The 12221-nt window shown below is 46.2% G+C and overlaps 1 protein-coding gene across 1 annotated transcript in view; it reads left to right on the plus strand.

Moving 5' to 3' along the window:
* Nucleotides 1-564: 564 nt before the first annotated feature.
* BAZ1B (bromodomain adjacent to zinc finger domain 1B) overlaps nucleotides 565-12221 on the plus strand; it is a 52759-nt gene continuing 41102 nt past the window's right edge. Inside the window, exons 1-4 of the mRNA XM_040532195.1 lie at nucleotides 565-833; nucleotides 7086-7202; nucleotides 9254-9398; nucleotides 10346-10544. Of these exons, the coding sequence (XP_040388129.1) occupies nucleotides 721-833; nucleotides 7086-7202; nucleotides 9254-9398; nucleotides 10346-10544 (574 nt within the window). The 5' untranslated portion in view covers nucleotides 565-720. The remainder of the gene's footprint in view (nucleotides 834-7085; nucleotides 7203-9253; nucleotides 9399-10345; nucleotides 10545-12221) is intronic.

Consider the following 12221-nt stretch of genomic DNA (forward strand, 5'->3'; position numbering starts at 1 on the left):
AACGGGCGGGCCCGGCAGCACCACGACCCGCAGCCCGGGCCCGCCCCAGTCACCGCCTGGGCCCCGTACTGAGGAAACGGGACCGGGACCGGGACCGGGACCGGGACCGGGACCGTCGCTGCCTCCCCGGCCGCGCCCCCTCCCGAAGGCAGCAGCCACCCCCCGAGCACCGCCCGCCGTCCCGCAGCGTCCCGCAGCGCCCCGCCTGCCCCTGCCCCTTTAAGAGCCGGGGGCGGGGGGAGCAGGGCGAGCCGAGCGCGGAGGACAAAGCCCGGCGCGCGGCCCCGCCGCGGTACCCGGATGGGCGGGGGGGAGGGGGCGCGCCGCGATTGGCCGCGGCGGGGAGGGGCGGGCGGGTAACGGGGCACAAAATGGCGGCCCGCTCCCTGCCCCTTACATAACGCGACCTCTCACCTCGCGCGCGGCGCAAGGCAGCTTGCTGCGCCGGGGGAGTGGGGGGAGGCGGTGCGATTGGCGGGCGGGCTAGCCAATCGGAAGCCGGCCTCGCAGGCGGTCCGCCAGTAGGCTCTCAGAGCGGCGGGGGGCGGGGGCGGGCCGCGCGGCGCGGGGGGGGGGGCAGGTTCGGGTGCGCGCGGCGAGGCCGGGCCCGCCGCCCGCCCGGGAGGGGGAGGGGAATCTCCCGCCATTTTTCAATCCTCCCGCCCGGGGCCGCCGCCGCGCGGATCCGCCGGCCCCAGCCGGGGCCCGTCTCGCCGCGCCATGGCGCCGCTGCTGGGCCGCAAGCCCTTCCCGCTGGCCAAGCCGCTGTCGGCGGGGGAGCCGGGGGAGCGGTTCATCATCCCGCACACGCAGGAGGCCTTCCGCACCCGCGAGTATCCGCACGGCCGGGCGGGGGGGGGGGGGGGGCGGCCGGGACAGCCCCGGGGCGGCGTCGCTGTCACCCGCCGGCAGCTCCGGGGCGGCCGCACGAGCGGCGTCAGCGCCTCCCGGGGAGGGCCCGTGCGAGGCGGCGGCGGTGGGGCCGAGCCCGGGGCCGCGCCGAACAAAGCCGGGCCGGGAGGTGGAGGCCGCCGGTGTCCGCCGGGCGGCCCCGGCCTCGCCTTCGGCGTTGGCGCAGGCGGGCCGGGGCTCCTGTGGGGGCTTTTCCCCACTTCGCGGGCGGTTAAAAGAGGGTGAACGGCGGCCTAGAGGGGCCCGGGAGCAGCCCCGTGCAAACCGCGCCTCGAGACAGCGCCGGGCAGGGCAGGAGCTTCCCGGGGGGGTGCCGCGGGCGGCCGCCCGCCTGCCTGCCCGGAGGGGCCGGTCCGCGGCGGAGCGGGCGCCGTGCTCTGGAGGGGACCCGCCGGGGGAGGGTGGCGGAGGAGCCGGGGGCTCCCGCACGGGAGCGAATGAAGCAGCGACGGGAGCAACCTGCCCGCGGCCGGCCGGGGGTTTCGGCCCCGACGGGAGGGATTTCTGCAGGGCCGCCTTCGCGCGAAAAGCGGCTTTTTTGGTTCCGCGGGAGCCGCTGCGCGTCGCTCCTCGGGAGGCAGGAAGAGGACGTGGGCAGCTCGGGTAACTGCCGGGAGCTGTGCGGCTGCGAGGGCAGCGCTAGCGGTTGGGCCCTGTGCAGGGCTGAGGGGGCAGGGCTTCCCCGCGCCCTGACCTGCGGGCCGCTGCTTCAGGGGCCTGGCGTGCTGCTTGTGTCATCTGAGGGACTGAGAACCCAAGGAAGGACTGAAACCGTGGCGGAAAGGCGGAAATAAAGAAACGGACCTCGGAGATCTCGTCGGCACGCGAGACGCAGGGGCTCGAGCCTCTGCGTCGGACCCTCCTCGCGCTGGGGATGCAGGCGTGTCGTGTTACTTCAGCACCAAGAACAGAATGCAAAAGCCCCTAAGAAGGGTTAGCTCGCTTTTGAAGAGGAAATGCATATCTGAGTGCAAATAGGCATTATTAATGCAGTCTGACCAATAAAATTCACTTGGGTCGAGTGTTTGATACAAGGTAGATGTGTGCTTTTTAAAAGTACTGTAAATTCACATAGTTTCCACTTGAAACTGAACAGCCTCCCTATGTTTGTGTAAGCAAACTGAAAGGAGCTCAGTCTTCCAACTGGCCGTGCAGAGGCAGACCTGTTCTCTTCCTCTTCGGGGAAGTATAAGTGGTCAAAAATAATTAGTTTAATTCTAATTACTGCTGTTGTAGAAGATGTTGCTTTAAGGTTCACCTGTCACATAGGAACAGCACAGATGTGTTTAGGGGCACCTTGTGAGAACACCAGTCTGTTAGCATGGCTCTTGTGGATCGATGAGCGGGTGTAGGACATGTTTCTGTGGACACTTGGATGGTATTAGCCTTAAGGAAGAAATGATGTTTTTCCTCTCCTTGGAGGGGATGCTGGTGGCTGCAGGGTCAGAAGGAAAGAGGAAGCATGTGCAAGCACTGAGGTTCTGGAGAGATGCTCTTCTGTTGGAGAAAGTACTACATGGGATGCAGTGGGAGGCTGACAGCCTAGCCTGTTCTAGAAAGTTCGCCTTGCCAGACAGATGTCACGAAGCTAAAAAGAGAAACTAAGTTACGCTGGGTTTCTATCTTACTTTGTTGCCTATGCGTATAATACAAGCTAGGCAAAAAGTGGAACAGAAAATTGCAAATGAGTCAGTAGGCTGAAGGGAGATCTTACCTAAGGAAGATTGGAGGCTTTTTCTCACTTCTGTTGACCCTAGATAGTGCAAAGGAATGGCTTTTGTGGCTAGCTTGCAGAGAGGGCTGTACTGGAGCCTTTACCCAGAGCAGCTCTTGGTGTGGGTAGTGCCAGGGCCTGGCAGAATGTGGTTGCCTGACCTTTTTTCAACTTGAAAAGCAATTGATCAGCTCTTGCCCTTAAGGTTTGCAGGCTCTTACACTACACAGCTATGAATGCAGTATTTGAAAGACACAAAAAAATCTTTAAGAATCTTTAAGATTTGCAGCTGTAGATTAGATTGAATAAGAACGGAAATTGGCGTATTGTGTGGTAAACGTGAGGGAAGACATCTGTCCTGTGGGCAAGGGTTAAGAAAGTGTCTAAAAGCAGTGAGCAGATGGATAGACTGGTCATCAGAGCTCAGATATTTGTCTGTGAAGTTTGTTTCTGGTTTTACATGGCTTTCTTCTGTAGCGAAGTCCCCTGGAAACCTTTTAAGAGCAACCGTGCTGTGTAGAGCCCCTTGCGTGCTAGAGAAGCCTTGTGCTTCTGGTGACTCGGAGTGAGACTTGTTCGTTGTGTGGGGATGGATGAATCACAGAATGGTCAGAAATAGGCTCCTCGTGGCTAGAGCTCTGTAGGATCTACTCTGAGATCATGTGAGGTGTAAAGTAAATAAATTCTCCCTGCTTCAAGTATGGGACAGTCTTGTCCTGTTTATTTCATGTGTGCACCAGGGAAGGTGAACTGTCTGTGGTACGTGTACAGTGAGTTGGATGTCTATCAAAATCCAGAATTTGTTCTGTTGACACCAGGCCATCTCCTCCATTAGTTCGTGGGACTGCTGTAGTGTGTTCTGTTGTGCTGGCCACAGTTGGGAAAACTCCTTTGCTAGTTCAAGAGAAGGCATAGTTTGGAGAGCTCGTTGGCCAGGGCTGGCAAGATGGACTGTTCCAGCCAAAGCTTTCCTTCATTGACTCTTGGGAAGCTGTATTCTTCTCCCCAGACAAAAGTTTGCTGTGCATCTATCTTTAGTTTATGGCTTTGTACAGTGAACTGCAGACAGAACATGAAGAATTGGACTGCATTGTAGTTTACATCTTCACATGTAATATCAGGAAATTAAAATCTGGATGAAAGGTGGCAGCACCAAAACATGGTCATGTCATGCTCTGCAATTGTGTGAAAACTTTGCCACCCACCCACTTTGTAAATGTGCTTCCTGGTAAGTTTGCCTCTGGCTGTTACATGTGGAAACAATTATGATACTGTAAAGCTATTTTGGAGTTGATACTAATTTATATGAGAGTATCACTAATCGGGGAAGGAGCAAACTTTGTATCTGTTTAATAGTCTTCTTGTGTACTTTTAAACATTTTTCTTTAAAATGGTCCCTTGTTTTTAATTTAGATTTGTTTTCTGAATTTTAACATCGAAGTGATGTCAGGAGGATAAAAAAGCAATGTGATTTATTAACTGTTGCACAGTGGGTAGTCATCAGTATTAATGTATTACAGCTTTTTGGGGAATGTTCACAAGTAGCTTTTGTCTGGGGTTTTTTAGTTAGCATGCTGGGGGTTGTGGCAAAAGCAGTTCCAACTGTGTGCTCTTGGTAGAAGGATGGGGTGGTTATGGCATACCGGTGAGCCCTCACTTGTAGCCCTATACCAGGTCTGTTGTACAGTCCAAAATAGGTTGGGTTTGTTTCCAGGCTCAGTTGAAAGGACAAATAGCGCTGGTGTAGCGGAAAGTTTGAGCCACAGCAAACTGCGAAAACATTCTCCTGCTGTTCACCTTTGTGCTCACCCCAGGATTTAAAAGTAGAGCCTGGCTTGAGAGGCTTCTAGCAGAGCACAAAGGAAGGGTGAGGATTGTGGCCATGAGTCTTGAGTGCTGGTTAAAGAATGTGGCCAGGGGTCAGTGTTAGATGAGAGCTGACCAGCTGCAGGTGGAATTAAATTGCATTTTGAGGGACAGAGTTGAACTGGACAGGGGGGAATGGCTGTACCTGCCACTTTTAAATTCAGTGTTGATCTGAGAAAAATGAGTTGTGGTATGGTGGGATTTCACATGTTTTCATGAGTATGTACAGGCAGAATGCTTAGGGGAAATCCTTGTGGGTCTCCCTGTTAGTATGGGAGATGGTGTTAGGTAAAGCAATACATACCTTTCAAGTATATATCAGCTGGAGGTGAGCATTTTTTTGCTCTCCTTGCTGGGAGGATTACTTACCTCCTCGCAGGGATAGAGAAAGTTTTTAAGTGCAGGAAGTAGACCATAACATTATTTCTCACTTATATCTCAAACGTTTCTTCATAGTTAGAATACTGAAAGGTTATTAAGGCAGTGTGGTGAACCCTTAATAAGGGTATTTTTCCTTTAGCGTTTGTGCTAGGCAGCTGCAAGTCTTCAGTATCCAGGCAGTGTCCATGGATATGCCCAAGGAAAGCCATGGGAGAGGGGAGGTGGCTTGCTGAAGGAAGCTGAAGACCAATGTTGTTTGTATGTTCAGATTCCTGTCTATGGTGAGGATTGAATTTGCTTTTGACTTCACTTCTTGTGGGAAAGGCATAGGAAAGAACGGCATTATGGCTTCAGTTTAGTCGTTATTAGAATCTCCAATTGCTGTAAATACAAGTAGGACTCCTGGCTTCTGGTTAGATTTTTTTTTCCAGCTTGATATTGTTACAGAAGCTTGCTACAATCACACTTTTGGCCTGGTCAGCGTCTCTTGCAATGAGCTGCTGTAAGCTGCGCTTTCTTATTGCCACCTGCCACTGCCCCAGTGCTTTGTGTCCTGCAGCCCCAGGCTGCTGCACGGGCTGAGAAACAGGTACCATCAGCTGGGATAAAAGCTGAGGAAACTTAAGTGCTTTTGAAACTTCACAGTTGAGAGGGGTAAGAATTGGCCAGAGGACTCAAAGCTTACTTGGATGATGCCCTGTCTAATGCAAATTCATCTGCCAAGGAGCAGGAAACATTCCAAGGAGGGCTGTTGGGGAAATGGGGGATTTTTCAGATTTAAGATGCGTTCTAGGCAGAGGGAATGCTGTCAGCAGTGGCAGTGCTGTGCTTTGGTATTCTTGTATAGCTCCGGTTGATGTGGCTGTAACGTGCCTGTCTGTCAGCATTTTCAGAATAGCTTCTGTGCCTTATGTCCAAGAAAACTGGTTTCATTGGAGTTGCAACTCACCTTCCTAATACAAATCTCTTCTTAAAACCACCAGCTACAACAAAACTTTAGCTGAGTCATGCTAAAATTTTCTTGACAGAGTGTGTGCGAAGCACAAAGCATAGCTTGCTGTGAGTGGTGGCTCTGCCTTCGCAGGAGCGTGGAGCAATCTGCATGCTCCCACAGCAGCTCGCTCGTAATTAGCACTTGTGGGCTGAGTGGGCCGAGCCTCTGTAGTTGTTCCATGTATGCTTTGAGCTCTGCTTGCTTTCTGCTGGAAAATGCACCGAAGGAGAAGAGAGAGACTTTTTTTTGCCTCTCTGTTATCATTTCTTTACTTAAATTACCATTGGAAAGCATGCATCAAATTAAACAGGCTGCCACAGGGTAAATTGTTAAGAATTTACACTGTATTAGCTTTTCTGACAATTTTGCCTGTACAGTCCCTAGAAAGTATGAAGTAGCTTATCTGTTTTTGCTGACAGATAATTACCTCTTAGGTGGAATGGGTAAAGCATAGGCAGAGATGCTTATAACAGAGTAGTTAATGCTGTATTTTATACGAGCGTCTGCACTACAGCAACTCGCCTGTGCAACTATTAAACTTACTGGGCAGAATAACTTAACTTTGAGGCTGGTTATGGTGTAGGAAGCAGGAGGTGATGATGAAGATACTAATGTTGTGCTAACCCAGGAGGTTGCTTTTGTTGGAAACCACGGCAAATGTGGCCTTCCTGGTGACTTCAGTGTCAAAGCTTTTGGTATTTTTTTTTCCCAAAAAGATCGGGGATACTGGGTAGACGGCTAGTTTGCATCTGAAGTTTATAATGCCACCCTAAAGCATTGGAGTGGTAGTTCCCCAACACCTACTCTCAGGCAATTAGTGATGGTTCATCCGTGCTTCCTGCATCTGCCTGTGATGTTGGTGCTGCTTTCCAATGAAAAGTCCAGACCGGAATAGCTGAAAACTTAGCAAAACCAAGAGGCGCTCAGTGGTACGTATTTCCCTGGAGCATTGCAGCTGAACTGATGGTGGTGTGCCACCTTCTGTATGCCAGCACAGAAGAGGACAGACATTTCAGCTGCGAAAAGCTTCAGTGGGTCCTGGTCTAATAACCTGTCAGATGTAGTGCAGCATCTCTGTGGTAGATGCAGAGTCAAACCTTACCTTTAGTCTTTGTGCACTCAAATAGAAAGAGTTTAATCGAATTAGATTGTCTCGTGCTACTCTGGCTATGCTTTCTACTGCATAAATCCTGTTTTCCTGAGCTGCTACTGCTACAGAGAATATGAAGCACGGTTGGAGAGATACAGTGAGCGAATATGGACGTGCAAAAGCACAGGAAGCAGCCAGCTGACACACAAAGAAGCTTGGGAGGAGGAGCAGGAAGTTGCTGAGCTGTAAGTACCAGTGAAAAAATTGGTATGTGTCTGTCTTCGGGGCAAAAGAGAGGACTTGGGAATGAGATATGATGGCTAGTTTTTGAAGTAGGTAACTTTTTACTGGCTTTGAGCAGATCTGGGGATTCTGGAGTTAAAAGCAAAATCCAAATTTGATGCCATTGCTAATGCAGTTGAGTAATGCTTTTCTGTGCTGTGTCTTGGTATTACTTGAACTAAAATAGTTCAGCATATGCTACTTGATGAATTTTAGAGTTCCATGAGTAATGGAAATTCTTCAGAGGGGGAAAAATCAATATAAAAATAAGTTTTTGGAATTTCACATCAGTGAGGTCCACAGCTGTAATTATTTTTAGCACATCTGCATTGGAATCGGTCGTTGTACTAAATGCAACTATTTTGGAGTAAGCATTTGGGGATCTACTCTATTTGAAATGATAAAGAACAAAGGGAAAACAGCACGAATAGTTACTCAGTTCAGACCACCATTGTTCTTCCTTGTTGGTGTGTCCATGACCTCCCCCTCTAGTGCACAGCATAGGCCCTGAATCCTTGGTTGAGATCCATTGTGACCCTTGCCATAAGAGAATTTTCTTGAAAGGTGCAAGTTGTTGGCTGAACTAACATACATAACGTATTTTGTGCGTATCAAACTGTAGGAATAATGCCAGACAAATGGTATGTTTCTCTCTTCTGTGAACTGATGACTTGGATTTCTGTAACTTTTTTTCCCCTGGATTTAAACTGGGCATATTGTAAGTGTATGAGAGGAAAATTGAGAGGAAAGTTTCAACTGTATCTCTTTCATGAAGAATCTTGGTTTCTGACTGGCAAAAGAGTTAATAGTTTCAGTTTGAGGAGAAATTTAAGTTTTATCCATTATTTAAGTTTAAATGCATCCTTAAAGGCAACAAACACAAACCCCTTTTCCTAATAGCCCTAATTTTGATGACGCTTGAAGTACTACTGTCACCTATCCTTCCTCACAAACGTTCCTGCCTGTGAGGAGGGTGTGCAGCTGAGTAGTGTCATGTCCTGTTGGGTAGTGACGTTTCATTGGTTGTGCACTTCTGAAAACACAGAAAAATGTAAATGGAATATAAATGAAAGATTTATCAATAACATTTAGCTGTAGTCTCTCTAAATGTGTGTGTGGGAAACATTCTATGAAGAGAACTTTTGGGCTTGTCTCTCTGAAACAGGATTAAAAGCTTCCTAGGCTGTTCATGGGCTGCTGATAGGAAAAAAAAAAATCATTTAGTTTGCAAAATGGATAAAATTGTTCATGGCAGTTGCAGAACAGCAAATATAGCAGAGAAAACTAAAAGGGTTTTGGAAAAGTGGAGTATTTTGTTCATTCTTACAGTAACTTGAAATAGACTTTTTTTTGCAATATATGCAAAGCCAAAAAGCTTTATGCAATATACTTCTCAGTACTCCTATCAATTAACTTACTTAATCCTTTAGTAAATAAATTAGTCAAGTGAACTTGTCTTTTCTCTTCTTTAAATGAAAAAGCTTTAAGATCTTGCCATGGTGTGAAACACACAAGACATTTTTCTCTGGAAAGATAACTTGATTGTGTAAGCCTAGACCTGCCTTCTCTCCTGCATTAGGAGTGTGTAAGCCCAGAGTTTGGGAAGAAAGAAAAGCTCAATGTTCATTAGCATCATCTTACTGTGGGAAGCAAAAATCTTGAAGTAACAAGTCCCAGAATAATGACAAGTTCTTGGTATATGTTCCCCATCTAATTGGGAGGCAATAATAACCGGCAAGAAAGGATTTACTGGCAGTGCTACTCTTCCCTGAATTTTTTACAGCGTTCCTTCTGGGAAGGACAAGCACAATTAGTATTGTCATGCCAATTGACACTTTGGAGAGTGGAGATGGGGGAGGGCATGAAAAAGCCTTTCTGTCTTTGCATTCCAGTGTGGCATCTGCCTGGAACATTGTCCTGGCTGTAAGTCTTCCTAGAATTGCAAAATTGGAGGTTACTTTGCATTTTGGTTTTTCTTCCTTGAATAATGAAAGCTTCTTACCTCCTTGCTCAGCTTGAAGGAGGAGTTCCCCATCTGGTATGAGAAACTGGTACTGGAAATAGTCCACCACAACACTGTATCTTTGGAAAAGTTGGTGGATGCAGCTTGGCTGGAGATCATGACCAAATTTGCAGTGGGAGAAGAGTGTGACTTTGAGGTAAGGATCCGTTTTCAATTTTATCCCGTGCTTTTTCTCAGAACTAATTTTGTATATCTAAATGCAGAAGTGGGTAAGAACATGTTAGCCACTTGCAGTATCAGAAAGATGGTGAGAATTTTTTTTGTGGAATCCTAGTGACATCACCTGCTTTTGAATGCGAAACAGTTCTATAAACAGAAGCACACAGATGACCCATACAGATGTCATGAGAAAAAGGAGTGACTTTTTGGGGGGGGTGGGGGGGGGAATGACAGCTTTGTTTTACAGTTTAAATATGCAATGGTCTTTGTGTGTATGTATTTCAATATATGTAAAATACATATTTATATTTTAAGTACCAGTCATTTAAAATTATAATCTGCTGTAATCTTTTCACATAACATGTTCCCAGAAGGAGTGGTAGTCTTAAACTGATGTGGCTTGAGGTCAACTGCTTAGAAATATCTAATGATGCTCTAATAATTAGAAAAATCCCTCCAAAACTGTGATCGATGGGGAAAACTCAAACTTATTAGAAGTAAGGAAAATTACTAAAAAAAAAAAAAGTTCTGTTAGCAATTTTGTTTAGGACATATTCTTTCATTTGTAGCTACTAAGGTAGCACACATTCATTTTGCCTACACGCTCCTTCCTTAGGCTGAGAAAGCAACATTATTAAATGCTGAAGAAACTAGTGGGTCGGCAGGTTTCTCTCTTTTTTCTTTTTTTAAGCAATTTGTACAGAGCTTCCAGATAGGAATAGTAGAAAGAAATCCTGTAGTTGTTTCCTGACAGGGATAATAAGCTTCTCTCATAAAGTGTTTGGCCAAACCGCAGTTTGCAAGTCCTTTTTTTGGTGTGGGATTTGATTGGTTTTGTTTGGTTTTTTTGCTTTCTCATAATGTTAAAGCTTGTTAGTTCATGTGTCTTGCTCAGGTTCAGTTTTCATTAATATTTTGTTCCAGGTTGGTAAGGAGAAAATGTTGCCTGTGAAAGTTGTGAAAATACATCCCTTGGAGAAAGCTGATGAAGAGACCTCTGAAAAGAAGTCTGATGGAGCTTGCGATTCCCCATCCAGTGATAAAGAGAACTCCAGCCAGGCAGCCCAGGACAATCAGAAGGAATCCATCCTGAAGGAAGATGACAACAGAAGGGAAAGTATGAGTAAGTAGTAAGGCAGCATGACAACAAGTCATAACGAGGTAACAACTAGAAATGAGTATTTGAATTCATGTACATTTTGAATCTGGGCTATGAAAGTTGTATGTGATATTTAAACAGTATTATGTAATCAAAATCCTGAGATTTTCATTGTTAGTGGTGCAGCTTCAGAGGCATCGGTGCTGTTGGCTTTCAAATGTTCTTGCTGGTTTTAAAGCAGAAAATATACTGTGGTTCTAAGGTGTAAGTACAGAATGCTATGCATGAAATGTATGAAGATTTGAAAGTATAACAAGCCTATTAAAAAAGGGGAGGAAAAATCCTCAACCAAAGTTTGTGCAGCTGCACAAAAGCTGGAAAAAGTTTAGCTGCAATGCCCCTTTGAGTGCGATCCTTTGAACAAACATCTCTGGTTCTAAAGGTTGTAGTTGTGCAATCAGAGACAAGCTCTCATTTTCTTTTGTGTCCTAAGTTGACATTAAAAAAAAGTATTTTATTTTGGTTCTCCCCATTCCAATGTTCAAATGCTGAGTCAAAATTCATGCAGAAAAACGCATAGTAAACTTTTTTCAAAGGGTTCAAGATAAAGCATGCTATGAAATAGTGTTCCCCATTTTCATATCTGTTCCTCCTTGCTGCAGAAAAAGTAGTTGTCTAAGGCTTTTCTTGACTCTGAGAAGGTTCTCTTGAAAGAAAAAACAAATTAATGTCCTTTCTAACTTTTTTTAAAATGAAATTATAACTCTTTAACAAAGATATGAAAAAGCGTGCTTAAAAATAAAAGTAGAGGTTCCACAGCATAGCTGTAATCTGGATAGCTTAATTTTAAAGGCACATAAATGTACCAAGCTGCTTACATTTGCAAATAGCCACCCAGCAGCTGAGGAAGTTGTATAGCCTCCTTTAATACAGAGAAGAGAAAACTTAAAAAGTAGCCCAGCAAGCTAACAGCAAAGTCAGGAGTAGAATACAAGTTGTCCCAAGCGTAGTAATCTCCAACTGTTTCTGATTTGTACTGGAAAAAATTACAACGGTCTGGCCCTTTGAAAACATAGGAGTGCTTGGAGAGGGATGGATGCATGTGTTTCGTTTTTTTGTTGTTGTTCGGTGATAGTTCTATTGAACACAATGGTCCTGGGAAGTAGCTTTTATTTTAAGAATGTTCAAACTTACAGCAGTGTTTCTGGGCTTGGGTGTTTTGCAAAGAGTACCGTCATGTTCTGTTCTGTGGCATGCAGTGCTCTAACCAGCTGTGTTCAGCTGTAGCCTTACTGAAGTTGCCAATAGAGCCCTCTGAGAAGCAGCACCTTGACTGGAGGAATATTGGAGGAATGGGTATGCTTTCTTCAAGCTGTGACTCGGCTGATTATCTGACCTCTCTTCAGCTGCCTCTCTTTAAATTGGGGCTGTCCTTCCCTTTCTGTAGAAGATAAACCTCAATATTTTCAAATCAAAGATGCTAGTCGAGTTGTAACATAATTAGTAGAAGCAGTAAGCACTTTTTTTAAACTCTTCTTTAAAAAGAGTCTAAGTTTGTCTTTTGTGCATAGACTTTTTATTAAAAGGATGTGTTATTGCTAAAGCTTTTATATCCTGGGTTATAACAGAACATGATTCATAGGAGGAAATTCTTTCCAAAATCTGGAGATTGTTACAGTAACTACGTAGCATTTGTTAAAC

This window comes from Cygnus olor, chromosome 20 (genome assembly GCF_009769625.2).
Source record: "Cygnus olor isolate bCygOlo1 chromosome 20, bCygOlo1.pri.v2, whole genome shotgun sequence".
Taxonomy (NCBI): Eukaryota; Metazoa; Chordata; class Aves; order Anseriformes; family Anatidae; genus Cygnus; species Cygnus olor.